Consider the following 27,925-nt stretch of genomic DNA (forward strand, 5'->3'; position numbering starts at 1 on the left):
CCTCCGCCGCCGCGGCTGCTCCCGGCTCGGCTCCCGGCGGCCTCTGGCTGGTTGGGCTCCACGTGACGCCGTGGGCACCCGCGGCCAGCCCCGCTCGGGGACAGAGGTCGCTGCCAGCCGTGGGGCCCCGGAGGTGCCGGGGCAGGGGAGGACACGGGCGCCGCGGGGGGCCGGGCACGGGGACGGGGACAAGGTGGTGGTGGTGGCGTCTGTGGGGACAGCAGCCAGCCCCCCGTGGGGGTCCCGAGGCCGTGGGGACGAGGGGATGCGCGAGCCCCTCCCCGGGAGGTGGGGAAGGGTTTTTTTTTTTTTGTTTTTAGAGGGGTTGTGGGGACGGGGAGGGAGGGGGGGATGGTTGCGCTCGTGGCACCGCGGTGCTCGTGGGGACCCGGCTGAGACCCCACACGCTCGTGACACGTGTGCCTGCCGGGACGGGAGGTGGCTGCCGCGTGTCCCCGTGTGCCAGTTGGGGACACGCGGGGGCCGCTGGCCCCCTGCCCGGAGCACAGCCCGTGCCAGGCTGGCCCCGCTATGTAGGGCAGGAAGAAAAGGGCCCCGTGGCTCGCCGCATCCCAAAAACACAGCCTGGGGGGGGCGGGGGGGGTGAACGTCCCCAACAGAGACAGCTCGGGGCAGACAAGGGCCTTGTGCACGTTTATTTCTTATAGATAGATATATTATTAATCTTTCTTTTCTTTTTTTTTCATTTTTTTTTTTCATTTTTTTTTTTGTAAAAGAGCTAGAAATCGATAGAAAAAAAACAGTCGGGGAAAGGGGCAGCCGGCTCCTGGCCAGCGGGCTTGGTGGGGGGTGGGGGGGGACACACAGCACCCCCCTTCCCAGCGAGGGGTCCCCCCCGGGCACCTCCTCGCCCCCCTCACCCCACTGCTGTCCCCCCAGCCCAGAGGGGGGGCTGAATAAGGCCACGGCGAGGGGCCGAGCACGCAGCCCCGGCTGCGGGGAGCTCGGGGCTCACCCCTCCTCTCCTCGCCCCCCGGCTCGCCAGGGGCTCGGGGCGCTGATGTGGGGGGGTCGCGGGGTCCCCCCCCTTTGTCGCCGTGCCCCCCAGGAGGGGCCGGGAGCTGCGGGAAGCCCGGCGGGGCCGGGTGTGGGGTGGCAGCCTAGGACCTGGCCTCGTTGGGGTTGTACTCCGTCTCTCCGGCTGAGACCTGCGAGATGCGGCGCGTGGAGCGCCAGAGCCGCCGGTGGAACTGGCCCGGACGCACCTAGGGGAGAGGGGGGTGAGCACCCACCCCACGACCTGTCCCTTTCCATGTCCCCATCCCCGTCCCCTTCCATTTTCCCACCCCTATCCTCATGCACAGCTGCGTGCTCACGCCCTTTCTCAATTTCCATCCCCAGTCCCGTCTCCGTCCCGTTCCAATTCCCATCCTTATCCTTCCTGCATCCTCTTCCACATCCCCATCCCCACCTCCAATCCCTTCCTTATCCCTACCCACAACCCCTATCTGAATCCCCATTCCCATCCAAACCCCATCTCCTTCCGTATGTGAATCCCCATCCCATCCTGTCCCGCTCCATGACATTCATCCCGGCTGTCCCACCCTATCCCACCCTATCCCATCCCATCCCATCCCATCCCATCCCATCCCATCCCATCCCATCCCAACCCTCTCATCCCACCCCAATCCATCTATCCCATCCAAATCCAAATCATCCCATCTCAACCCACCCATCCCATTCCATCCCAATCCAACCCAGCCCATCCCAACCCAACCCAACCCACCTATTTCATCCCATTCCACCCCAATCCAACCCAGCCCAACCCACCCTTCCCATCCCAATCCAAGCCATCCCATCCCAATTCAACCTAATCCTCCCATCTCATCCCATCCCAATCCAACACACCCCAACCCAACAAAATCCACCCATCCCATCCCAATCCAAGCCATCCCATCCCAACCCAACCCACCCATCCCATTCCATCCCAATCCAACACACCCCAACCCAACTCAATCCATCCACCCCAACCTAATCCCATCCCAACCCACCCCAACCCACCCATCCATCCCATCCAAATCCAAGCCATCCCATCCTATCCCATCCCAACTCAACCCACCCATCCCATCCCATCCATCCCATCCCATCCCATCCCATCCCAATCCAACACACCCCAACCCAACTTAGCCCACCCATCCCATCCTAATCCATCCCGTCCCATCCCATCAGGACACGGGGACACAGCGACGTGACCTCCTCCCATCTCGCACTGCCACCCCCAGCCCCACAGCCAGGAGGGGCCGTGCTCACCTCGGCGGGCTGCCCGGCCCCCACCACGATCAGCTTGCCGTCCTCCAGCCCCACCAGGATGTGGCTCTTCTCCTTGGTCACCGACACGCTGTGCACGGGCACCCGCATGGGCACGGGGGGCATCGCCGCCCGGAGGCTGCAAAAGGGGGGAGAAGATTTGGGGGATGGCACCCCGCGAGCATCCCGAGGGGGTGCTGGTGGCACCAGCGGGGTGCCAGCCCTCACCTCTGGAGGTCACGGATCTCCAGCCCGCACTGCATGGTCCCCAGCACCACAAATTCCTCCGTCACACACATGGCTGTCACCTCCTGGTCCAGAGGGACGGAGGCGAGGTGCTTCCCGTTGACCGAGTAGAGGTGCAGGGCGAATTTGTCCTGCGGGAGGGAGTAGGGGGAAGGATGATGGATCAAAAGGACCCGGGGAAAAGGGGGAGGCGCAGCCCGGCTTTGTCACCTCACCTTGAGGGAGGCGCGCTCGCCCACGGCCGTCTGGGTGACGATTTGCCCCTCGGGCCCCACGGCCAGGTGGGTGACGGCGGCGGGCAGCGAGCTCTCCGCGGGCGGCCGCAGGGATTTCATGAAGAGGCCCCGGCGGATGGTGTGGATGATGATGGTGCCGTCCTAAAGAGGAAGAGGATGAGGGTGGCGCGATGGCCGGTGCCGTTTTCCCTGGGATGAGGCTCGCCACCCACCCACGGCTCACCTTGGAGCCCGACACGGCCATGTCCAGCTCGGTGCTGATGGCCACGCACGTCACCTCGTCGTCGTGGCCGTACAGGACCTGGACGGGCTTGGGGGACAAGCCACTGGAGAATCCGCCCTGGTAGAAGGGACACGGGGACATCAGGGACCTCGTTGTGCCACCGTAAGGCCCCAGAAATCAGCACCTTCACCCCGAGAGCCGGCACACGGCGCAGCCCCGTACCTGCTGCAGGACCTGCCACACCATGCAGGTGGTGTCCCGGGAGCCAGAAATGAGGTAGATGCCACACAGGTCGAGAGCCAGGCAGGTGACAACATCTGTGACACCCCGAGAGACACCCTGAGCTGCTGGGCCCCGTCCCCGTGTGTGTCTTGGCAGCCCAACCCCAGCAGGTGGCACCAAGAGGGATGCTTTGGGGCGCAGAGCTGCTGCTAGCCCCATCCTGGCCCTGGTGGAGCCTGGACGAGCCCTGAGGGCTTCAGAGATGTCCCCTGCGTGTTCCCAGGTCCCCTTGGCACCCCGAAGGAGGGTGACACCGTACCTATGTGCCGGGTGATGTGCCCAACGACCTTCCCTTTGCCCAGGGAGGTGACACGCAGGCTGTTGTCCCAGTGTCCCCCGCTGAAGAGCAGCTTCCCGTCGGGGGACACAGCCAGCGTGCGGGAGCACAGGTCCGCGCCGGGGGCGAAGGGGCCCTGCAGAAAACGCTGGGTCCTGGTGGGGAAGGACAACACGGGATGGAGGCAGGGACACGCTCCTGGCACCGCAGGGACCAGGAGAGCTCGCGCGGCCCCGAGGGACCCGGGGACGGGGACTCACTTGGCGTTGGAGACGGTGGGGTCTTTGGTGAAGCTGAAGTAGTTGGAGATGTTCTTGTCGTAGGGCAGCCAGTTGTGGGTCCCCAGCAGGCCGTTGGCACTCACGGTGACCTGGGCAGAGGGAGGTGACATTGGTGACGTGCCTGGAGGACCCCCAACACTGTCACCCTCTCGGTGAGGAGCACCCGTGCCTCAGTTTCCCTGCGCTCACCAGGACGTCGGGGGATCCCTGAGTGATGAAGGAGTGCGCCTGGTTTTTGGGGACCACAGCCTGCACCAAGGCCACGCCATCGCTGATGCCCTGCGGGGAAGACACAGCTGGTGGGTGCCCCGCTCGCCGCTGGCACCCCCAGCACCCCGTGTCCCTGTCCCCACCTCCACGAAGAAGGATTTGAGCTGGTCCAGGTTCTCGAAGACGTTGGGCGGGCGGGTGTCCAGGCGGGCCAGCCTGCGGGCTGCGCTCTCGGCCGACAGCCGGGCAGGATGGGGCTCCTGGAGGAAGGGAGAGGGTGAGAGCGATGAGAATGGGGGCAGAACCCCTTGAAACGAAGCTGGGGAGGCTCGGATTTTTGGGGGGACTGAGCCACCTTGAGCAGCTGGCAGGGCGTCTGCCCGAAGTTGCTGATGATGCCCTCCAAAGCCTTCCTCTGCGTCTCGTCGGCGATGGCGTCCAGGTCCACGGCGCCTGGGGATGGGAACGGGGGGGGATTTTTAATGAGGCCCCACCCGTTGGGTGCCCCCCACCCCCTGTCCCCGCAGCTCACCCTCGTAGGTGCAGTAGTAGAAGACGTTGAGGGCCTCCACGGCGGCTGGGCCTCGCTGCTTGTACCCGAAAATGAGGTCGATCCACTCGTGGAGGTGTGCCGAGACGTACTCCGACTCCTGCAGGGGCACGGGGTGTCACGGGGGGGCTGGGGACACCTGCTGCCCCCCCAAAAAGGACCTTTCCCCAGTGGGAAAGGAGATGGGGGCTGCACCATCTCACCAGGGCTTTGCGGTGCTGGTAGATGAAGTCCTCACGGGAGCGTGCCCACCGCGGCAGCACCACGTCGTTCACCTTCTCGTTGGACATCTGCAGGCAGCCCAAGTCGAAGCCTGGGGACAACAGGGAGGGGACAGAGGGTCAGGAAACCAGTTGTCCTGTCCCCATCCCTGTCCCCATTCCCCCCTGGTACCGTTCTGGTTCTCCAGGAACTCGGGGAAGTAGAAGAACTCGGGGATGAGCTCCTTGACGTCCACGGGGTTTTCCATGCGGGCCTGCCACGCCGCCGGCACCGAGTGGAACTGCCGGTCCGAGCAGTCGAACCTGGGGGCAACGGGGGGGACACCGTGGGACCCTGGCGGTGGTGGCGGTGGCTCTGTGTCCCCTCTTCCACCCCCCACCCTCCCCGGGGTGCTCACCGTCCGCTCTGCAGCTGGATGTGCAGCGTGGTGAAGGGCTCGGTGCGGATCAGGTAGTGCATGACGCCCGCCGCGTTGGAGTAGTGCGTGCCGTAGTGAAACTTGTCCACGGTGCCCGTGGGGTCCTCAAAACTCTCGTATCTGGTGTTGGGGGGAAAGCAGCAGGGTCAGGGAAGGTGCCCCAGTCCCTACACCCCCCACAGTCCCTGTTTTTTTTTTTTTTTTTGGGGCACTCACTTCTCCTTCACGTCCCGCGCGTGCCTCTCGTTGGCCACCCCGATGGGCTTGGAGAGATCCCGAAACACGGCCGGGTCGGTGAGGTCGAGGGTCTCCGAGACGTAATCCCGCAGGATCCAGGGGAACTGGGGGGGTCAGGATGGGGGTGGGTGAGGCTTTTGGGGGGAGACCTGGGGCCACCGGGCAGCCCGGGGTTGGGGGGACACGGGGAGCTCACCACCGGGTACTGCGAGAGGTCGTTGTAGGTGCGCCCCGCGATCGTGTTCAGCTGCATGAGGTACTCAAAGTTGGAGATCTCCCGCAGAACCCATTTCTGGAGCAAAAAGGGGGTGGCCGAGATGATTTTGGGGGCAGACGGTGGAGCGAACCCCACAGCTGGCTCCGCAGGGGGGCGCGTGGACACTCCCCTTTGCATGGGCACCCTCGGAGGGGACATGGGGAAGGGGGACACGGGTACCTGGGTGAGCCCCGAGGCTTTCAGCAGCTCCTGGGGCGAGCGGCTGCCGAAGTAGATCTGGCTGGGGGGCCTCAGGCCCAGGATGCAGGAGTAGACCTTATTCCTCACCTGCCGGGATGGAAGCGAGAGCCCTGCTGATGCTCGAGGTCCCCACGTGGACCCGACACGGTCCTGTGACTCCAGGGGGGCCCCGTCTGGAGCTTGGGGGGCTCGGGGGTAGAAAAGGGTGGCACCACCTTCTTCTTGAAGTTGAGGAAGTAGTTGGCCTGGTCGATGAAGAAGAGCTCGAGCGCAGAGCGGCGCAGGTTGTAGCGGCGCAGGTGGACCTCACGCAGGTGGGACAAGGGGCGCTTGAAGTCGTAGCCGATCCCTGGCGGGGGAGCACAGAGCCCAGGGGGGTTCAGCGAGCACCCAAAAGAGGGGAGAGGCAGGGGATGAAGGGCAGGGATTGGGGATGGAACCAGGGAGAGCACCCCAAAAGGTCGGCCTCACGGGAGGTGGGCTTTGGGGTGGGACAGGGGATGGATGGGGGCATCTTCACCCCGCTGCACCACAGGGACCCCCTTGAGGAGCTCCAGGCTGTCTGGGAGCAGGGGTTGGGCAGAGATTGTCCCCCCTCCCCGTGCTCTCCGGGGCACGTGCCCTTTTACCTCCCTCCGTCTCCTCCTTCTCGCTGCTGCCATCGTAGAAGTAGACGTGCTGGGTCGTCACCTCCAGGCGGCCGGGGACGACGGCCACCGTGGTGATGAGCTCGCAGTCCTCCGAGACCACCAGCTTCTCCCGCTGGTTCTGCTCCTTGGGCTCGGCCCTGGGGGGGCACAGGGAAAGGGTGAGGACACCCCCAAAGGGTGAGGACATCCCCAAGTGAGGAACTTTGGGTCACGGATGGGGATGGGGACACTCACTGCGTGTCCAGGACGGGGAGGTCCTCCTCGGCCAGCTGGTCGTCCTCCAGCTCGCTCACCTTGGCCTCCTTGGCCATGGCGAGCGGGAGGGATTCAGCGGGGTTGTGGAGGTTATCAGCTCCTGGAATGAGGGGGGAGATCAGCGGGCAGCCCCCCTGGGAACACGAGGACCCCTGGGTGCCCACCAGCCTCACCCAGGTTGTCCCGCAGAGCACTGGCCTCCAAGTGCTGGTCAAAATTCAGGTTGGGCACCAGCTTCAGCCTCATCCTCGAGTAGGTCTCGGCGCTTGAGAGCTTCCAGCGAACCTCTGGCGGGTTCCTGGGGGGCAGGTGAGGGTGAGAGACCCCCCAGATCCGCACCTGTACCCCAAACTGGAGCTGAGGTGGGGGTGTGGGTGCTCACCGGTCAGCCCAGGCGGAGCGGGGCGAGGTGAGGAGGCGGCAGAGGGAGCGCCACTGCTTCAGCACGGTGCTCTGGTGGTTGTTGGCTTGCTTCAGCATGTTGGCGTGCCGGGCGTTTTCGGCCTTGGCGCGTTTCGCCGCCGGCTCCAGAACCAGATCCTGGTGGAAAGGGGAGGTGACGGTGAAGGTTGGGGCTTGGGGACGGCCCTGGGGTGAGGAACGCGTCCATGGGGTGATGTCTGTGGTGTGAGAACATCCCCAGGGTGACATCCCTGGGATGAGGAGCATGGCCCCGGGGCAAGAAACCTGTCCCTAGCATGACAACCCAGGGTGAGGAGCACATCCCCAGGATGATGTCGCTTGGGTGAGGAGCATGTTCCTAAGGGTGAGGAGCGTGTCCCTAGGATGACATCCCCAAGGTGAGAAGTGTGTCCTTAGGATGACATCCCTAAGGTGAGGAGCACATCCCTGGGGTGAGGAGCATGTCCCTGGGGTGACATCCCTGGGATGAGGAGCACGTCCCTGGGGTGACATCCCTGGGATGAGGAACATGTCCTTAGGATGACATCCCCAAGTTAAGGAGCACATCCCTGGGATGAAGGCTCTGGGATCAAGAGGATATCTCCAGGGTAACATCCCCAAGGTGAGGAGCACATCCCTGGGGTGAGGAGCACGTCCTTTGGGTGACACCCCTGGGGTGAGGAGCACGGCCCCGGGGTGAGGAGAACATCCTTGGGGTGACGAGCACATCCCTGGGATGACATCCCTGGGGTGAGGAGCACATCCTTGGGGTGATGAGCACATCCCTGGGGTGAGGAGCACGGCCCCGGGACAAGGAGCACGTCCCCAGGGAGACGTCCCCGGGGCGAGGAGGAGGCAGTACCTGGAACATCTTCCTGCTGTCCGCCTTGTCCCGCTCCCGCCGCAGGGAGCTGCTCATCATGGCATCGTAGCAGGCGTTCCAGAAGTTGGACATGTGGTCGTGGCTCCTGGCGAACGTGTCCATCTCAAACTGGGCCATGGTGGGCTGCACCTGCAGGGGTGGAAGAGAGAAGACGTCTGTAGGGTGCTCAGCAGGGCACCAGCACCCTGGCATGGGTTTGGGATGTCCCAGCTTGGTGGCACTCCAACACGAGAGCCACCTCTAAACCCGAGAAGAGGGTCCCAAACAGATTTCCCCGCGCCACCCACCTGCTTCTCGATGAAGCTCCTCCACTCGGGGGTGGTGCAGAAGAGCTGGAAGTCCTCGTAGAAGGTGGGGCTGCCGTTGGTGGGGGGCAGCGAGGGCAGGAAGAGCTGCAGCTGCAGGGTCTCGTAGCACTGGTCCATCAGCGTGCGCACGATGGGCACCAGCCAGGAGAAGGTCTCCGATTTGGCGTCCAGCGAGCGCCGCAGCGGGGTCTCCAGCTTGCCCAAAAGGTAGCAAGCCTCGTCCTTTTTTGGGGCCGAGGCGGTCTGCAGCAGGCTGTGCAGCTTCACGTAGGCCAGCGAGTGCAGCTTGGTGGGGAGAGGGGACGCACGGGGGCGTGAGGTGAAGCCTCCTGCCCGGCCCTAAAAAGGTTGGGGTCATCCCCCTAGAGCCCCAGGGGACCCACCTGGGGGTCCTGCAGCATGATGTAGCCCACCAGGACGCGCAGCCCCGTCTGGGCCATCTCCTTCAGGTCGGAGGTGCCGTTGGCCAGGTGGTACCAGACGCCCAGCTTGTCCAGGAGGCCGCTCACCCCCTCGTAGATCTGGGGTTGGGGGGCACAGTGAGACCCCCGTCTGCAGCCCCAAAGATGGAGCCGGGTCCCCATCTCCCAGCCATCGCTCGACACCAGTTTGGGTTATGGGGAGGGGAAGGAATTAGGGGCAGGGGAAAGGTTTTAGGGTTGGGGTTTATGGGGATGGTGTAGGGTTAGGGTTAAAGGTTAGGATTGGGGTTGGGGTTGAGTCTTATAACAAGGATGTAGGGTTAAGGTTTAGGATTAGGGTTTAGGAGGTCTGGTTAGAGTTATAGGTTATAAATTAGGATTTAGAGTATAGAGCTAGGGTTTAGGGCTTGGGTTTATGGCAAGGGTGTAGGGTTAAGGTTAAAGGTCAGGATTAGGTTTAGGGTTAAGATTAGGATTAGGGTTAGGGTTGAGTCTTATAACAAGGATGTAGGGTTAAGGTTTAGGATTAGGGTTTAGGAGGTCTGGTTAGATTTATAGGTTATAAATTAGGGTTTAGATCGGGATAATGGCTTGGGTTTATGGCAAGGGCGTAGGTTTAAGGTTAAAGGTCAGGATTAGGAGCTAGGGGTAGGGTTTACAGCAAGGATGTAGGGTTAGGGTTGAGGTTCAGGGTTAGGTTTATATAAATCAGGGATAAAGATCTTAATGTATAGGATTATGGTATAGGGTTTGGGTTTAGGATAAGGGTGTAGGGTTAAGGGTTAGGGACTAGGGACAGACAGGCTATAGGATTAGGGCTCATAGCAAGAGAGTAAAGTTAAGGTTTAGGATTAGGTTTACAATTGAGGTTTAGAGGTCATGAGCCAGGGTGAGGTTTTAGGATTAGGGTTTGGGTTAGTTCCTAGAGTTAGGTTTATGGGCTACAGATTTAGGGCTAACATCAGGGTTAGCTGTTAGCAATAGGGTTGAGGATTAGGGTTAGGTTTACAGCAAAGGTGTACTATTAGGATTGGGGTTAAGGCTTAGGGTTGGGGTTAAGGCTTAGGGTTAGTGTTGGGGTTTATGGCAAGAGCGTAGGGCTGGAGCTAAGTTTTAGGGTTGGGCTTAGAGGTTAGGGTTAAATTTACAGGTTAATGGGTTAGGTTTTAGGATTAGGGCTTGGGTTAGTTTCTAGGGTTAGATTTACGGGCTATGGGTGTAGGGGCAGGGTTTGGGGGCAAGGCTAACCGCAGGCTTGGGGGGCAGCACAAGGGTTTAGAGTCGTCCTTGGGGTCAGGACCTTGCCCGTGGCCGCTCACCTTCTCGCTCCACAGGGCCTGGTTGTTGTGTCCCTCGGAGAACAAGAAATCCTGCAGCAGCCGCAGCAGCTTGAGAGCATTTTGGGTGAGGCCGGGCAGGGCGGCCGGCCCCGACTCCTTCAGATCCGTCAGCGCCGACTCCAGCATCATCTCCAGCAGGCTGCGGGACAGCGGGGAGCTCTGTAGGGTCCCCACCACCCCGTAGCCCCCACCCTGACCCTCCGTAAACCCCCACAAACCTGCGCTTGATCTCGTCGGGGGGCCTCACCAGCTCGCAGGCCGTGCCCAGCTTGGTGAGGACGGAGAAAACCTGCCCACGCTCCCTCCACGCCGCGTCGTCCCAGCCCTCCACCCCTCGCCACGTCACCGAGAAGACGATGTTGGTCAGGAGGTTGCACAGCTCCTCCTCGGGCGTTTGCTGCCGGAAAGGTGGAAAAAATGTTTAGGAAACCCAGCTGGAATTTCCCCAAAAGGAGGCGGGCGGCACGGCTCGGCGCTCACCTGGGGGTTGCTGGTGTTGGAGACGTTGTCGCTGGGCAGGGCGTCCTGGTAGCTGCTCTCGTCCAGGACGTTGGAGAGGCTGGAGCTCTTGCGGGTGCGCATCCCCGGGAAGGGTTTGAAGCTTTCCAGGGGTGAGGGGGTGCCGGGGCCGCTGGCGGGCGTCTGCGCGCCGCTCTCGGCCGTGGCGATGGAGCTGGTGCTGGCCAGGTCGAGCCCCAGGTCGAAGGGCGAGGTGGAGAAGGGCGAGAGCGGGTGGTAGACGCCGTCAAAGGGGACGTCGCCGGGGTTGGAGGACGAGCGGCTGGCGCGGTCGGAGGAGTCGAAGGACTTGAAGTTGTAGGAGTGGAAGGACTTGGCGCGGCCGCTCGGCGAGGTGGAGTGGTCGGAGAAGCCCTCGGAGAGCTCCTGGTCCGAGGCCTCGTAGCCCAGAGGTAGGAAGACGTCCAGCTCCTGCAGCTCGGCGGGCGGGGGGCTCGTGCTGCCCACCGCCTCCTTCCCTCCCGTCTCGGTGCCTCCGTCCCTGCCGGGGGGCTCGGAGAGGCGCAGGAGCTCCAGGCAGCCCCCGCTGCTCGAGTGGCTCAGGCTGTGCTGGCGGGACTCGTAGGATTCCTTGACGTAGAGCTTGGTGAGCGTGTCCTGCCAGCCCGCCAGCCTCGCCAGCTGCTTCACCATGTCCTGCTGCGCGTAGATCAAGTGGAAGAGCTGTGGGACGAGAGGGGGAGACACCCAGCGGGGTCACCTCAGCTCCAGGAAACCTCTCGGGGGGCTTGGAGCCCCCCAAAGGGCAGGAGCAGGGCGGTCAGGCTGGCTGGCAGTGGTTCTGAGCAACCCCAGGTCCCACTGTGGGGTGTTTTCGCTGTCCCCATGTCCCCGTGATCCCACGGGGGAGCTCAGCCCCGTGGTGACCCCATGGTGGCACCCCCTGCACCTCGCTCTGCTCACCTTGCGGCAGATATCGAGCCGGACGGTCAGCTCAGCCCGGTGGGACAGGTACACCACGGCCACCAGGTCCTTATAATTGGGAGGATCTGCAGGCAAGGAGAGAGTTTTGGTCCCCCAAAAGCCACCAAAGCTCCCCAGATCTACCTCCAGCCAGCCCCACTGAGCTGAGACAGGGCGGGAAGCCACCAGGATGGCCCTGTGGCGTGCCACCAGGACGGGACAAAAAGGGGACACGGCACCTGCCCCGAGGACCTGCTCCGAGAGGCAGCGGAAGAGCAGCATGGAGCCGGGGACGTCGCTGAGGCAGGCGATGAGCCCCTGGTAGCCGATGTCCTTCAGCTTCAGGCGGTTCTTGCAGCGCTCGGGGACCTTCTCGTACTTCAGCATCTTGTAGAGGATCTGGCGAGGCACAGAGGGGTGGCGGTGGCCCCGTGGAGAAGCCCCCACCCTCAGGGGATGACAACGGGGACCCCCTTCTCACCTTGAAGACCCTTTCCCGCACTTCATCCGAGAACTTCTTCTGCACCAGCAGCGAGAAGAGGACCTCCACGTGGCCCGGCTCGAAGAGGAAGGCGAAGAGCTGCTCCTGGGCGGGCGAGCCCTTCAGCAGGCTGTGGATCACCTCCAGCGCCCCGCAGACCTGCAGGCAAAGGGTGCAAACTGTCCTCCACGCACCCCACCGGGATCTCAGTGGCTTCTCCCCACCTGCTCGCTGAGCTACTCCCAAGAGCAAGGCCAGCCCTACGTGTTTGGGGACTCTTTTTGGGGCGGCGTGGTGGGATCTGGGCATCCAGGCGCCGTACCTGCTGCTCGTCCTGCGCCGCGGCCACGTAGTTGAGCAAGCTCTGCATCTCCTCCCCGGAGAAGCTCCGGCAGAAGAAGTCCTTCACCAGGCTGAAGAGGGAGGTCTGCACCGTCTTGATGTCGTCCGTCGTGGTGGACTTCTCCCTGGAGGCCCTGGGGAAGAGACACACGGGGATGTTCCCTCTGGGGATGCGGACAGCTGCCCTTTTGCCTCTCATCGCCAGCACAATCCCAAATCCCACCACGGAGCCTGAGGAGCTCCAGGACAGCGTGAGCATCCCCACAGGCACCCCAGGAAACACCCAGCCCACAGGTTTGGGTCTCTGCAGGGTGTGAGCATCCCGTTGCAGAAAGCCACGGGGTCAGGCAAGAAAAGAGCATCAGCTTGTCGCAGGAACCACAACGCCCCCAGTTACTGCTGGTGTGGATTTTGGGGCTAATCAGTGGCAGATCTGGGTGTTGGAGACCATGCAAAGCTTGGAGATGGGGCATGGGGAGCAGAAGGTCCTGTGCCCATCATAATGCTCCATCAGATTTTCCCCTGATGTGCTTGCAGAGGGGATACTACCGAAAATAAAAGGTGTCCATCCCAAATAAAAGGTGTCCACCCTAAATAAAAGGCGTCCACCCCAAATAAAAGGTGTCCACCCCAAATAAAAGGCGTCCACCCCAAACTGCACCTTCCAGGGCTCAAGCCCACCACAATAGCAGTGCCTGGGGGCCGGGCATCCCGTCTACAAGCAGCAGCTCACCCGTAGTAGGTCCGGATGGAGTCGAGGACGTACTGCACCCCGTACTTCTTGCGGATGCGCTGCTTGTGGTCCTTGACGACGTTGGCCAGGTACTGGATGTGACCTGCGTGGAGAGGGGGTGAGCGGCCACCACCGGGCCCCGGGGAGCCCCGCGGGTGCCCTTCCTGCCCCCACCTAGGCGGACGGCAAAGTCGCTGTTGCTCCAGATGCGGAAATCGAAGAGGAGGTGCTGGTAGAGGAGGTGCAGCAGGAGCCCGCTGCCCTCGGAGGCCACTTGCTCCATCAGGATCTGCGAGGCCATCAGCGTGCTCATGTCCAGCAGCGGGCCGGAGACCTGCTCGGGGTGATAAGGCGACAAGGAGGGGGGGTTTGTGGTTTGGGCAGCGATTTTGGGATGGAGCCTGGTGGATGCAGCAGCTCCCTACCTTCTGCAGGAGTGCCCCGATGATGGCCGGCCCGTGGCACTGCACCAGGCTCTCCTGGTTCACCGGGTGGTGCTGGATGAAGTTTTTCACCAGCAGCAGGAAGGCGGCCACGCTGTTCCTCTCCAGCCTGCTCTCTGCAAGGCATGGGGAGAGCTGGGAGCCACCAGCTCGCTCCCACCAGGGTCCTTCCCCCTTCTGCAGCCTGGTGACCCCACCACAAAATAGGCCCTTCACCTATTTCCCCCAAACTTAACCGAGCAGAAAGCTCAGGTTGCTCTGAGAAACCTCATTTTTCTGCCCGAAAATTAGCAGCTGGGTATTGGGAGGAATCTCATGTCACCAAGGCTTCTGCATGAACCCACGTCAGGTTCGTGCAGGACACCAGGGACCGCATGCAAAAGCAAAACCGGAGCCAGGCAGGCTCGAGCCACCCTCACCTTCCCAGAACCGCTCATTTATGACTAATTAGGTCGTAACAACCTCAAAAGACGTCAACGAGGGCGATGGTTTTTCCACTGCCCCATAAATCCTGGTGCCCCGGGCAAGGTTTTGCCCGTGGTAGACACCCAGCCCACGTGGCAGCGGGGTTACCTACGGCACTGCTCCTGCTTCACCCCACTCGGGGACCTCACCTGAGGACCTGCCCAGGGGGATCAGCATGCCCTGGGCGTTCCTGGAGGACGTCAGCTCTGGCCCCACCAGGTCGTTGGTCTCCTGCTCGTCCTCGGCTTCCTCCTTCTTGCTCACCACTTGCTCGAGCAGGGGCAGCAGGACGCCCATCCCGCCCACGCAGTTGACCACGTCCTGCCAGGGGGGGGGAGGCGAGAGATTTTTTGGGTGTCCCCCGGGGGCTGCGTGGTGATGGTGGTGTAGAGGAGGAGGTCGCACGTCCATCTGGGGCTGGGGACCCCAGGGATCATTCTGCCAGCTCACCCAAGCTGGGGAACACCCCAAAAGGTGCCCCAAAAGCACCTCTTCCCCTGCAGCAACCACCCATGGTGCCCAGCCTGGACACTGAGGACCTCCAGGGCTAACCCTGGTGGCCCAGGGGCCATCACCCTTGGTGGACCCATGGGTCCTTGATAGATCCCATACCACATATTCCCCTGATTCCCCCCCAAAGGGTCCAGGGGAACCACCAGGGCCATCCAGCACCCCCTGCCCCACATCCACGGTGGGGCCTGGCTGCCTCCAAGCTATGGGGTGGGTGAATCAGGCCGAGCCACCCTACACCCAGCATACCTTGACGTCCCAGTTGACCACCTTGTGCCCCGTCAGCCTCCCGTCCAGGCCGTGACTGGGAGAGAGGTCCAGGCAAATGTTGTTCCTGCAGGCCTGGAAGAGAGCACAGCACCCCGTGAGGACTCGGGGACACTTGGGTCCCCACCATCACCCCAAAAACATCACTGGGCGAAGATGAGGTGGGTTGGACCCCGAGGACCACTAGGGGAAGGTCCTGGTGAGGACAAGCACAACGGGAGCCCTCACCTGCGGGGTGTAGTAGAGCAGGAGCTTGCTGCTGAGCTCCACCAGGTCGCCCTCCAGCGTAAATGGGGATGCCACGTTTGGACCTGGGGGAGGAAAAAGGGCTGAGCGGCGAAGGGCTGGAGATGTGGACCCCCCCAGCACCCCCGTGGATGTCCCCCTGCCCCCACGTACCCGAGCAGAAGAGCGCCTTGACCTGGGTTTGCTGCAGCGCCTCGCAGAAGATGGCCACGGAGCCCAGGTGGCCCTCGAGGGACGTGGGGGTGCCCCACTCGGTGTCCTGGCTGCCGGCCGCCGTGGTGGCCACCACCCCTTCGGTGGGGGGCTGCAGAGGGGTCCAGGCGTGGGGTCCCAGGGCGGCGGGGAAGGATTGTGAGCGAGAGAGAGCGGGGTGTGGGGGGAAGGCCAGCTCCGGCCCGTGGGACGGCGGCGGGTGGCTGCTGCCGATGGCCGTGGTGGTGGTGCGGTGCCCCGCCGAGCCGATGCAGCAGGAGGTGAAGGACTGCAGGGGACAGGGAGCTGTGTTTAGTCCCCAAGGTGCCACCCAGAGCGGGGTGAGGTGCCGGGGAGGGGTCCCTGACCTCGTGCAGGGAGGGGAAGCGGAGCTGCGCCGTCTTCCGCAGGTGCCCGTCCGCATAGATGCTGACCACGTTCTGGCCGAAGGGCCGGCGGCCGGCGACGTGGACGATGTCGACGCAGTGCTGCGGGGTTGAGAAGAGGGCATCAGCCCGTCCCTGTCCCCACCACGGGGATGGAGACAAGGACAGGGATGTCACTCACCCAGGCCGAGTCGTTGAAGGCCACCTCTGGCAGCGCCACCGTCATGTAGTCCTTCTTGGTGCAGACGGCCACCACCAGCATGCCGTCGGCGGTGAAGAAAGCCTCGAAGCCCGTCCCGCTGGCCGTGAAGAAGCTGCAGAAAGGGAGGACAGCACGGTGGGGATGGCTGCACCTCACCCTCCTCACCCTCCTCTTGTCCCCTGGCCAGCCTCACCTGTAGAGCTGCCTCCTCTTCGGCCTCGCTGGCGGGCCGGGCTCCTCCTCGCTGAGGCAGATCCAAGCGTGGAAGGCGAAGGCGCCGCCGGGCCATTTTTGGACAGCGGGCACCATGATCCCGGCCATGCCAGGGGTCAGGTCGAAATATTGCAAAGCTCGAGGGGGTCCCTCAGCCCGTGCCATCCCCGAGAGCGCCCGCAGCACCGGCGCCGTGTAGGGATGCGCCCCCCGGCCCCGCTCGCGCCGCAGCAGCCGCAGCAGCTGCCGCAGCTCGCCGGGCCGAATGGAGAGGCCGCCCAGCTCCCGCAGCAGCTCCAGCAGATTTTCGGAGCAGGAGGGAGGCAGGGCGGGCTCGGCAGCCAGGGCGGCCAGCAGGCTGCCCACCATGCCCGCCTTGACGCAGGTGAGGCGGCCGGGCAGCGAGGCTTCGCAGAGGCGGCGCAGGCGCTCGGCAAGGAAGAGCTGGAGCTCGCGGCAGGACAGCGAGGGGAGCCAGGCCAGCAGCAGGAGCAGAGGCTGCTCGTTGCGGATGGGGAGCGCCGGGAAGGAGCTGTGGTCGCCTTCCACTGCCTGTTGAAATATAGGAGATGGTTGGTGAGGGCACGGGGAGAGGGATGGATGCTCCTCCCGACTGGCCTGGGTATGCGGTGGTGAGCCCTGTGCGCCGAGCGTCTTGGAGACTCCCGTGGACCAAGGGGTTTGGGAGACCCTCAGGAAGGAAGGGTCTTGGGGGACCCTCGTAAACCAAGGGCCTTGGGAGATCATAGAATCATAGAATCATAGAATATCCTGAGTTGGAAGGGACCCTTAAGGATCATCAAGTCCAACTCTTGACACCGCACAGGTCTACCCAAAAGTTCAGACCATGTGCCTAAGTTCACAGTCCAATCTCTTCTTAAATTCAGACAGGCTCGGTGCAGTGACCACTTCCCTGGGGAGCCTGTTCCAGTGTGCAACCACCCTCTCTGTGAAGAACCCCCTCCTGACGTCCAGCCTAAATTTCCCCTGCCTCAGCTTAACCCCGTTCCCGCGGGTCCTGTCACTAGTGTTAATGGAGAAAAGGTCTCCTGCCTCTCGACACCCCCTTACGAGGAAGTTGTATCCTCATAAACCAAGTCCCTTGCGAGACCCTTGTGATCCAAGCCCCTTGGGAGACCCCCATAAACCAAGTCCCTTGGGAGACTCTTGGGAAACCTCTCTTGGGAGACCCTTGTAAACCAAGAGCCTTGGGAGACCCTCGTGAATGAGGGGCCTTGGGGGACCCTCATGATCCAAACTCCTTGGGAGACCCTCGTGAATGAAGGGACTTTGGGAGACCCTTGTGAACCAAGACCCTTGGGAGACCCTTCATGAACCAAACCCCTTGGGAGACCCTCATAAATGAAGGGTCTTGGGAGACCCTTGTGAACCATGCCCCTTGGGGGATCCTCGTGAATGAAGGGTCTTGGGGGACCCTCATAAACCAAGGGCCTTGGGAGACCCTCATGAATGAAGGATCTTGGAAGCCCCTTGTGCTCCAAGCCTCTTGGGAGACCCTCTTGCACCAAGTGTTTCGGGAGACCCCCCACCAGACAAAAACTCTTGGAGACCTGCATGAACCAAGCCCCTGAGAGATCCCCACGCACCAAAACCCTTGGGAGACCCCCGTGCACCGAGCGTTTTGGGGAACCCTCCCAAGACCCCTCCCCAAAGGCTCAAATCTCCCCAAAGCTGAGCGCCACTCAAAGCTCGAGGCAGTGAGGCCACCTCGGGATGGGGACCACGGGGACCCAGCAGGGACTTGGGGGTGAAAGAAGGGGCTGCAGCAGGCAAAGACCAACCCCACTGTTCCCCTGTGGGATGCCAGCACTCAAAAAGGAGCCACGGGAGCACTCACCATGTTGAGGAGCTCCTGGAGCAGGCGCTGGGTGGGCTGGCCCTGGCTCCTCAGCACCTCGTAGAGGTGGGCATAGCCGATGCGTTCCTTGAACACCTCCTGCAAGCACCCGGGCACGTCGGGCTCTGCAGCAGCCCCCGGGACGAGCTGCTTTGTCCCAAAACACCTCGCAGCTTGAAAAAAAAAAAAACCCAACCCCAGCTGCGCCGGGTGCCGTCCACCCTCCTCACCCACCTTGGCCGAGGGCGAGTTGCTCATGATGGCCGTGAGCACCCCGATAGCGTGGACCGCGATGGCATCGGAGCTGACGTCAAAGACCTGCAGGACAGGGGGGTGGGTGGGCTGTGGGCATCTCCCCCGACCCCACCGGGCAGCTGTGCTGTGGGGCAGCCCCACAGAATACCTGCTGGAGCCCACCGCCCGTCGGCGGCTGCACGGGGAGCTTGTCCTGGGCTTCACCCGCCTCCTGCGTGCTGTTGAGGTAGAGCTGGGGCGAGGAAGGAAAGGCCAGGTCGGGGTGTAGGGGGAGAAAAAATAGGGTCATGCACCATCCCTGCCCCAGTTTGGGGTGAGGGCGAGGCGGGGAAGGTGCTGGGGTGGCTCCTGGAGCGTGGTCTGGCGTTTCGAGCCGTTTCGAGCCGGGGAGGATGAGGATGGAGGTGAGGACGCAAAAAAAAAACAAAAAAAAAACCCCGAAGCAGTGCAGCTACCTTGCTGTTCTGCAGCAGGCGGATGATGTGCTCGAAGCAGTTGTTGCTGAGGAAGACGGCTTGCAGGACCGGCCGGTCGTCGCAGCTCAGCATGGCCGGGATGGCATCTACAACAAAAACCCCTCTCAGCACCCTCCGCGACCCCAAACCCGCCTCCCCACCGCCCGAAACCCTCCCGTTTTTACCCAACATCTGCACCCGCAGGGCGAGGAGGCCTCCGGCCGGCGCCGCCGAGGCCGGGTTGGCGTTGAGCACCTTGAAGTAGCCGTCCAGCAGCGAGCGTAGGGGCACGGGGCCGGGGCTGCTGGCGTGCAGCGCGTGCACCGCCGCCACCACGCCGCGCAGCGTCAGCTCCAGCAGCCCCGGGCACGGCGCCGGCCCCGTGCCCGCTCGCCTCAGCACCCCCAGCAGCACCTCCAGCGCCGCCGGCGTGATGGCTTGCAGAGCGTTGGGCTGTCGGGAGCAAAGAGATTTTTATTTTATTCCTGTTTTTGGTTTTTTTTTCCCCCCCCCCTCCCCGCCACCAAGGTAAAACCCCGCGTCTAAGCCAGCCCCGGCGATGCGTGCAGCGCTCCAGGTCTCTACGTGATGCTTTCCTGCCCGGTGCTGGCAAATTAATTGAATAAAAAAAAAAAAAAAGCACGTTTTGGAACTGTTAATCAAGTCCTGCTATTTCTGAGCTCTGAGTTTATTACAGCCCACGTGTGCTTGGCACTGAGTTATCCACCCAAGGTGCTCTTATCTGCCCCGGAGCCGAGCGGCCAGGACTGCTCTTTATCTTCGCCCTCACTTTGTTTTTTTTTTTTTTAGGGTGAATTGAGGGCGTCACCCAGGCTGTGATTTCTAACCGTGACCCTGAAAGGCTTTTGGAAGTCAAGCTGTTTAATTCCAGTTCAATTCCAGCCCAGCATCGTGCTTGGAACAGATCAGGCTTGGGGCTGGGTCTTGGTTTCCCTCTCCCCAGCCCGTGCTGATGTACCCAGCCCCACCGGGGGGGCAGTGAGGGTTTGGCAGAGCCGTGGGGACCCCCCTGTGTCCCTCCTGTCGCCGTCCCCACCCCAAAAATACCTTGGACCCGGAGAGGATGGCCCCGAAGAGGTGGATGACCCGGAGCTGGAGCTCGTCGGGGAGCTGCCCGCCGGGCTGGAAGCTCTCTGCAAGGACAAGGGGCGATGGGGGCGCTTGGGGCAGGTGGCAAAAAAAAGGGCAAGAATTCCCTTTTCCACCCATCCCACCCCAAAACACACTCCGGAATCCATGGCACTGGACCCTGTTGGGGGAAATGGGGCACAAACACCTCGGATTTGGGCAGCTTTGGCTGCGGGGGGGGAGTTTTTTGTTCTAAAACCCCGGGGTTTTGTGCTAAAATCAAGCTCGGCGGGGATTCACAGCCGGCACGGGTAACAGCTTGCCGGGAGTTTTAGGTGCTTTCTGCAACCCCTTTGCCCGAGGGGGGGCTCCCCTTCACGGCTCATTTATGGGGTTTTTAGGGTTTCCCGGCCAGGCTGTATTTCTGTCAGCCCCGTGCACCACGACGGCCAAAAATTGGGTTAAAAAGACGCCGATCGCTCGGCTTCGGTGCCCTGAAGTCATCAGTCTTGTCCAAAAAATCCCATTTGCTTTGTTTCTCGGGGCTTTTGAAATAAGGTGAATGTGCTGAATGTGTGGAAAAGGAGGATTTTGCCCCAAAAAGGAGGGGGGGGGGGCGCATCCTGCAAGAACTGCCAGGCGGCGGACTGGTGGAGCGCACCTGCGTTCGCAGGGTTTCCCCTTCCAGTCAATTCTAGGCAATTGAAATCAAAAGAAATTAAATTTTAGCCTCGAAAGCTCAGGTTTTGGGGCTGTGGGGGGCTCCGAAAGCGACTCCCCCCCCCCCGGAAAGCCGCCTTGAGTTAATCCCCGTGAAATCCCTTTAAGTCCAGAGTACTCTGGGGGGGGTGTAAAAAAAAAATAAAGTGCAAAAAAAACACCAAAACCAGCTTCAGGTGGTGCCGATAGCACGGATAAAAAGATTTGGCCCCGGGACCCCCCCAAAAAAAAAGGGGGGGCGCAGATTTACCTTGGAAGAAGGCATCGAACTCGGGGGGCAAAGCGGCGGGGGCGAACTTGTACTTGCTCTTCTCCTGCGAGCTGACGACTTCCCTGGAAGGAGAGGAGTGAGGGGGGGAGATGAGAGGGGTGCAAATATATTTTTTTTTGGGGGGGGGACGTTGTTTTTTCACCCCCCCCCCGGGGGGCTCACCCGCTCAGCTGCCGCCGCCAGGTCTGGTAGGGGTCGAAGAGGCACTCGCAGAGGTGCAGGGCGTAGAGCATCACGCTCTCCAGCTGCGCCCCCTCCTCCTGCCCGCTTCTCAGCTGCGTGTGGGGGGGTGTGCAGAGCACGGTTAATCCCAAATAATTAATAATTAATAATTAACAACCCCCCCCACACACGCCCAGAGCCCCCCCAGCCCGCCTTCTCCCTGCTCCATCCCACCCGTGCGCCACGAAGGCGCAAAGCGGTCCCTCTCCTTTCCCCCATCCCTCTCCTTTTTCCCCCCAAAAAAAGATAAAATTTGGGGTCCCGCAGGTGCTCAGCGCCCCCCCACAGACCCTAAAACCCCTTTGGGGTGGGGGGGGTCATGGTTACGGTGCCCACCTTGCTCGCACAGCCCCGCAGCAGCGCCAGCACCTCGGGGATGAAGCCGGGCGTTTTGTCCGCCTGGACGTTCTCCAAATTCCTGCAAGGTGGAAAACGCCGTGAGGGGGGGGGACAACACACCCGGGGGGGGGGAAAATATACCCGGGGGGGGGGTTATAACACCCCCGGGGGGGAGATAATGGGCTGGGGGGGTGGGATAAGGCGCCACGTCCTCGGCTGACCCCGTGTCTTCCCGCACCACCCAGCCCCATTGTTTGGGATCTGGCCCCCCTCCAGCACTAAATATACCCGTGGCGAGGGGGGGGGGACCGTGCATTTTTTTGGGGGGGGGCACTATGAATTTGGGGGGGGCATGATGCATTTTGGGGGTGCACGATGCATTTTGGGGGGGCACGATGCATTTTGGGGTGCGGGATGAGGTTTTTGGGGAGACGGTGTGATGGACTTTGGGGGGGGGGCAATGAAATTCTTGGGGGGGGGCACAATTAAATTCTTTGGGGGGGCACAATGCACTTTTGGGGGGGCACAGTGCACTTTTGGGGGGGCACAATGCATTTTTTTGGGGGGGGCAACGTGATGCACTTGGGTGGGGACACGATGCGCTTGAGGGGGATGCACTTTTGGGGCGCAATCCACGCTTTGGGAGGGGGTAAAGATGCCCTGGGGGGGGCAAAATAAATATTTTTTTTGGGGGGGGGGGCATATATTTGTCTGGGGGAGGAACGAGCACCCAGGGAGCCACCACGGAGCTGTGGGACCCCTCCTCTCCCCCAACCCTGGGGGTCTATCCACTTGGGGAGGGGTCTGTCCTTTTGGGGTGGGGTCTGTCCATCCAGGGGGGGGTCTGTCCTTTTTGGGGGGGGGTCTGTTCGTCCAGGGGGGGGGTCACCCACCTGCAGATGATGATGAAGAACTTGAGCAGCAGCAGGGCTTGCCCGAGGCGGGGGCCCTGCCCCACGCACTGCGCCAGCCTCTGGCTCAGTACCTGCAGCACCTCCCGCGGCAGCACCGGGATCTCCGACGCCGAATCCTCCGGCCTGTGGCGGGGGGGGGGGGAAAGGAGACAAAAAAAAATTTAGGATGGGGCAGAAAGGGACCTCCCCCACCCAAAAAATAAATAAAACACCCCCCCCACCAGCCTCCCGCGGGGCCGGATGGCTGCAAACCACCGAGCGAGGCAGCGGATGAGCCGCCTCCGGCGCTGCAGCAAAAACCCCAAAACCCAGCCCCGGCTGCGAACCCAGGGCAGGGGGGGGGGGGATTTTTTTTTTAAGGGGGGGTTATTTTTTTAAGGGAAATATTATTTTTTTGGGGGGGCTGGGATGATTATTCTTTTTTTTGCGGGGTATTTTTTGGAGGGGAGGGTGTTTAAGGGGTATTTTTAGCGGCGTGGGTTATTTTTTTAGGGTGGGTTATTTATTTGGGGTGGGTTATTTTTTGGGGGAGGGGTTATTTTTTGGGGGGGGAGGTGTTATTTCTTTTATAAGGGGTTATATTTTTATGGGGGGTGGGTTATTTCTTTGGGAGGCGAGTTATTTTTTTGGGGGGGTGGCTATTTTTTTGGGAAAAGGGTATTTTTTGGGGGGAGAGTTGTATTTTTGGGGGGGGGCCTGTTTTTTTTTTTTGGGGGGGTGTATATTTTTTGGGGTGTGTATATTTTTGGGGGTGATGTATATTTTCGGGGGCAGTGTATTTTTATGGGGGGGTATTTTTTCTTGGAATAGGTTATTTTTTGGGGGGGGGATGGGTTATTTTTCTGGGGGATGGGTTATTTTTTTAGGGGGGTGGGTTGTTTATTTGGGAAGGGGGTATTCTTTTTGGGGGGAGCCTAACTTTTTGGAGTGGGTTATTTTTGGGGGGGGGGTGATTATTTTGTTTCGGAGTGGGTTATTTTTTGTTTTGCAGTGGGTTATTTCGTTTTGGTGTGGGTTATTTTTTTTTGGCGTGGGTTATTTCGTTTTGGTATGGGTTATTTTTTTGGGGGGGGGATAATTTTGTTTTGGAGTGGGTTATTTTTTTTTGGCGTGGGTTATTTCGTTTTGGCATGGGTTATTTCATTTTGGAGTGGGTTATTTCGATTTGGAGTGGGTTATTTCATTTTGGGGTGGGTTATTTCGTTTTGGGGTGGGTTATTTTTTGTTGGAGTGGGTTATTTTTTTGGGGGGGGTTGAGGTGGTGACCCCCTCACCTGCGGGGCTCCAGCGAGGGCACGGCGATGACCTTCTCGAAGTTCATGACGAAGGCCTCCAGCCACTGCTGCAGGTACGCCAGGTCCTTCTGCCGGGGGGGGGGCGGCCGTCAGGTCACGAATTTATTTTTATTTTTTACTTTTATTTCATTATTTTTGCCCTGGGGGCACCCCTGAAGTCCCAGGCTGGCTGCTGGCCAATCAGATCCCGCAGAGATCCCCCCCGCCAGAGCCACCGGCCAATCAGCGCGGTCCGAATCCAGTGCCTTGCAGACTGGCCAATCAGCACGCAGAGAGGCCGTGCCCCCCCAGGAACAGCTGGCCAATCAGCTCGGCAGGGAGCCACACACCCCTGGGGGCCACCAGCCAATGAGCAACCAGAGCAGAACAACCTGTAGAAGCACTGACCAATCAGGACAAAGAACAGAACAACCTGTAGAGGCACCGACCAATCAGCACACACAACAGAACCACCTGTAGAGGCGCCGACCAATCAGCACACAGAGCACAACAACCTGTAGAGGCGCCGACCAATCAGCACACAGAGCACAACAACCTGTAGAGGCACCGACCAATCAGCACACAGAGCACCTGTCCCCCACAGCACCTACCAGCCAATCAGCACCAGGCGCAGCTGCTCTAAGATGACCCCTGCCCAATCACCGCTCAGAGTGACCCAACCCCTCCACCTGCCAGCCAATCAGCACGCGGAGCACCTGGTTCTCCAGGCGGGCGCCAGCCAATCAGCGGGCAGAACGCCGGCCCCGCCCCCGGGGTTGTGCAAGGGGTGAGTCACCCAGCCCCCACCCCACGGAGCACCCTTGGGTGCTGTGCACCCCACAGAGCACCCTTGGGTGCCCGGGAACCCTATGGGGCACCCTAGGGTGCCCCTGACCCCCTGCACCCCATAGAGCACCCTTGGGTGCCCCATGCCCCTGTGCACCCCATGGAGCACCCTTGGGTGCCTGGGCACCCTATGGGGCACCCCAGGGTGCCCACATCCCCCTGCACCCCACAGAGCACCCTTGGGTGCCCCATGCCCCCCTGCACCCCACATAGCACCCTTGGGTGCCTGGGCACCCTATGGGGCACCCTTGGGTGCCCCTGACCCCCTGCACCCCACAGAGCACCCTTGGGTGCCCCATGCCCCCCTGTACCCCACAGAGCACCCTTGGGTGCCTGGGGACCCTATGGGGCACCTCAGGGTGCCCATGTTCCCCTGAGCCCCATGGAGCACCCTTGGGTGCTGTGCACCCCATGGAGCACCCTAGGGTGACCCTTGTCCCCATGCAGCACCCTGGGCCACTCATGTCCCCAGGCACCCCATGGAGCACCCTTGGGTGCCTGTGCACCCCAGGGGTCTCCATGGCCCCATGCACCCCACGCAGCACCCTGGGGTGCCCCATGACCCCGTGCAGCACCCTTGGGTGCCCCATGTCCCTTGTGCACCCTACAGAGCACCCTTAGGTGCCCATGTCCCTGTGGACCCCGTGCAGCACCCTTGGGATTCCGTACACCCCATGCAGCACCCTGGGGTGCCCCAATATCCCTGCTGTGTCACCCCAGGGTGCCCCATGCCCCTGCGCACCCCATAGAGCACCCTGGGGCGTCGGCAGACCCCACAGAGCACCCTTAGGTGCTCATGCCCCCGTGCAGCACCCTGGGGTGCCCACAACCCCCACGGAGCACCCTAGGGTGCCCCACGTCCTGGAGCACCCTGCGCAGCACCCCGGGGTGCCTACAATCCCCTAAGGGTGCCCCACTTCCCCTGCACCGCCTCGAGCCGTCCCCCCACGCAGCACCCTTGGGTGCCTTCCCCCCCCGGACCACCCCACGACCCCCCCCCCACCCCACGCAGCACCCTTGGGTGCCCACCTCCCCGCGCGGCACCCACCACCACCACCTCCCTCCCCTCGACCCCAAACCTCCTCGTCCCCCCTTTTCCTCTTCGCTCACCCCGCGGGTGCCACCCTTGGGTGTCCCCCACCCCCTCCAGCACCCTTGGGACCCCCACCCCCAGCACCCCGTTACCTCCGGGGGGGCCCCGCGAGCCTCCATGGCCCCCGGTGCCGCCGCGGGAAGGGGCGGTGGCGAGGCCGGGGAGCGGAAACGCGCGTGGGGACACCGGTGACGGTGACACCGCGCTCCCGTCCTCGCTCCTATTTTCTTGGTTTTTTTCACTTTTTTTTTTTAATATTTTTTTTTTCCTGTCCCCCCCCCTTTTTTTTTTTTGTTTTTTTTTTTTTTTTTGCTCCGTTCTTGTGTAAAACGAGTCAGGAAATGCCAAGTCACCCGCGGCCCCAACGACATTTCCTCCTGTCACCGCCGCTGTCACCGCCGCTGTCACCGCGCCGCGCGCCCCGCGGGGGGCCACCGGGGTCTCCGCGCCCCCGCCCCGTGCCACCAACCCCATAAGGACATCGGCACCGTCCCCAGTGTCCCCACCCCAATGTCCCCACCCCGATGTCACCACCCCAATGTCACCACCCCGGTGTCCCCACCCCGGTGTCACCTGTGCCACCGCCGCCACCTCTCCGTGCGCCCCCCCGAAGTTGTATGGGGCCCCGCTGGCACCTGGGCTCCTCGTCCGCCCCTTTTTGTCCCCAAAAAGCCACCCCCCGCTGGGGTCACCGCGTCCCCCGTGGGTGTACACCCCACTGGGGTGGCGTGTGGCCCTATAGGAGCGTGTGGCCGATGGCCCCATACAAGTGCCCACCTGCACAGCGTGACACGTCCCCACAGCGGTGTGCGCGCCCCGGTGGCACGGCCCCTGCCCCTATAAGCTCCTGCCCCTATAAGCTCTTGTCTCTATAACCCCTGACCCTATAAGCACCTGCCCCTATGGCCCCGGTCCCTATAACTCTGCCCCTATAAGCCCTGTCCCTATAAGCCCTGCCCCTATTACCCATGCCCCTATAGCTCCTGTCCCTATAACCCCTGTCCTTATAAGCACCTGTCCCTATAAGCACCTGTCCCTATAGCCCCCATCCCTATAAGCTCCCATCCCTATAAGCACCTGTCCCTATAGCCCCCGTCCCTATAAGCTCCTGTCCCTATAGCCCCCGTCCCTATAAGCTCCTGTCCCTATAGCCCCTGCCCCTATAAGCACCTGTCCCTATAAGCACCTGTCCCTATAGCCCCCGTCCCTATAACACCTGCCCCTATAACCCCCTGCCCCTATAACCCCGTCCCTATAGCCCCCGTCCCTATAGCCCCCGTCCCTATAAGCCCCTGCCCCTATAAGCCCCTGTCCCTATAAGCCCCCACACCCCCCGGCACCACAGATATCCCCATACAGGACGCCCCCCACACCCCACACACCTCCCCCTGCCCGCCCCCCAAGCGCATCCCAGTCCCCAAACTGGGAGCACCCCAGTAACCGGTATCCCGGCACCACCTCCTCCCCGACTCCAGATTCCCCCTTTTTTCCCCCAAAATACGCTTGGGGGGGGGGAACCCCAAACCAGGAAGGGGTCCGGAGCAGATTCCCCCCGTCCCCGACCCCAAAGTATGGGACCAACCCCACAAGTTGTGGGACCCCCCCCCCAAGATATGGGACCCCGCTCAAGATTTGGGACCCCCCCACAAGATGTGAGACCCCCCCCCAAAATATGGGACCCCCCACAAGATATGGGATCCCCCCCACAAGATATAGGACCCCCCCAAATTTATGGGATCCCCCCTCATTTTATGGGACCCCCCCCAAATTTCCCCCCTATAAGGGACATGGCTCCAATGTCACCGCACCTGCTGCTGGAGGGGGGGGGGGGGACACACAAAAAAATGGGGTTGGGGGGCACAGCTGGGGATAAAAGGGGGGCTGGTGGCTGTGGGGGGGCTTTTTAGGGTGTCCCAAACCCCCCCGGGCATTTAGGGGAGGGTCGCGGAGCCCCCACATTTGGGGGAAGAGGAGGGCGGGGGGGGGGGGAGGGCACCGAAGCCTTAAATTTAAAGGGATTTTGGGGTGGGAAGCCCTAAACTATGAGGGGGGGGGGATTTAGGGAGGGGGAGGGAATGGGAAGAGGGGGTCAAAAAACCCTATAAATTTAGGGGTGGGAAGCAAGGGGGGGGCAAGGAAACCTTAAATTTTGAGGGGGGGGGCGTGGGTTTGGGGGTTGTAAAGGGGGAAGGGGAGGGATTGGGGTGAAAGGGGGTGGAGGGGGGTTTAGGGGGGAGTGTGGGGGTCCCTAAATTTTAATTTTTGGGGTTTTTTTTTGGGGTGGGGGGGTCCGGGCTCACCTTGGCGAAGTAAAGCATCCAGAGCTCGTAGAGGCGCTCCCGGGAAGCCATGCCGAGCCGGGCCGAGCCGGGCTCAGCGCCCCGGGGGGGCCATAGCCCTGAGGGATGAAAGGGAGGGGGGGGGGTTGGGGTGAATTTTAGGGAAAAAAAAGGGAAAAGGGAAGGGGATTTAGGGTCCGGGGGGGGGCACGGTGCTGCCCCCGGCACGGCTCGGCACGGC

The 27,925-nt window shown here is 61.8% G+C and overlaps 1 protein-coding gene across 1 annotated transcript; it reads right to left on the reverse strand.

The window, feature by feature from the left end:
• Nucleotides 1–1,121: 1,121 nt before the first annotated feature.
• Nucleotides 1,122–27,756, reverse strand: NBEAL2 (neurobeachin like 2). The gene is made up of 54 exons (XM_032183291.1): nucleotides 27,706–27,756; nucleotides 23,467–23,555; nucleotides 22,172–22,315; nucleotides 21,276–21,357; nucleotides 20,880–20,992; nucleotides 20,697–20,779; nucleotides 19,706–19,791; nucleotides 18,823–19,090; nucleotides 18,638–18,744; nucleotides 18,162–18,245; nucleotides 17,928–18,026; nucleotides 16,050–16,621; nucleotides 15,836–15,968; nucleotides 15,637–15,756; nucleotides 15,230–15,557; nucleotides 15,059–15,141; nucleotides 14,813–14,905; nucleotides 14,203–14,374; nucleotides 13,571–13,704; nucleotides 13,320–13,479; nucleotides 13,146–13,248; nucleotides 12,393–12,546; nucleotides 12,071–12,229; nucleotides 11,829–11,988; nucleotides 11,590–11,675; nucleotides 10,648–11,349; nucleotides 10,386–10,564; nucleotides 10,147–10,306; nucleotides 8,789–8,926; nucleotides 8,385–8,690; nucleotides 8,077–8,226; nucleotides 7,195–7,352; nucleotides 6,977–7,110; nucleotides 6,792–6,909; nucleotides 6,537–6,694; nucleotides 6,054–6,256; nucleotides 5,887–5,994; nucleotides 5,647–5,742; nucleotides 5,430–5,554; nucleotides 5,193–5,333; nucleotides 4,967–5,097; nucleotides 4,777–4,886; nucleotides 4,556–4,673; nucleotides 4,379–4,476; nucleotides 4,167–4,283; nucleotides 4,003–4,092; nucleotides 3,793–3,902; nucleotides 3,515–3,687; nucleotides 3,196–3,290; nucleotides 2,974–3,090; nucleotides 2,730–2,891; nucleotides 2,497–2,645; nucleotides 2,272–2,407; nucleotides 1,122–1,226 (listed from the first exon to the last, which is right to left on the reverse strand). The coding sequence occupies exons 1-54, from the start codon at nucleotides 27,754–27,756 to the stop codon at nucleotides 1,122–1,124; spliced, it is 8,250 nt and encodes a 2,749-aa protein (XP_032039182.1).
• Nucleotides 27,757–27,925: the final 169 nt, after the last annotated feature.

The sequence above is a fragment of the Aythya fuligula genome, chromosome 2 (assembly GCF_009819795.1).
Source record: "Aythya fuligula isolate bAytFul2 chromosome 2, bAytFul2.pri, whole genome shotgun sequence".
In the NCBI taxonomy this organism is placed as follows: Eukaryota; Metazoa; Chordata; class Aves; order Anseriformes; family Anatidae; genus Aythya; species Aythya fuligula.

What these genes read in the sequence shown, in the direction of transcription:
- NBEAL2 (XM_032183291.1), bottom strand. Translation starts at nt 27,756, where the DNA reads ATGGCTTCCCGGGAGCGCCTCTACGAGCTCTGGATGCTTTACTTCGCC. An exon ending in TGCGGGGCTGTGCGAGCAAG is followed by an intron (nt 20,993 to 21,275) that starts GTGGGCACCGTA and finishes CCCCACACGCAG; the next exon opens with CTGAGAAGCGGGCAGGAGGA. An exon ending in TCGGGGCACTCCTGCAGAAG is followed by an intron (nt 13,480 to 13,570) that starts GTAGGGAGCTGC and finishes CACCCCGAGCAG; the next exon opens with GTCTCCGGCCCGCTGCTGGA.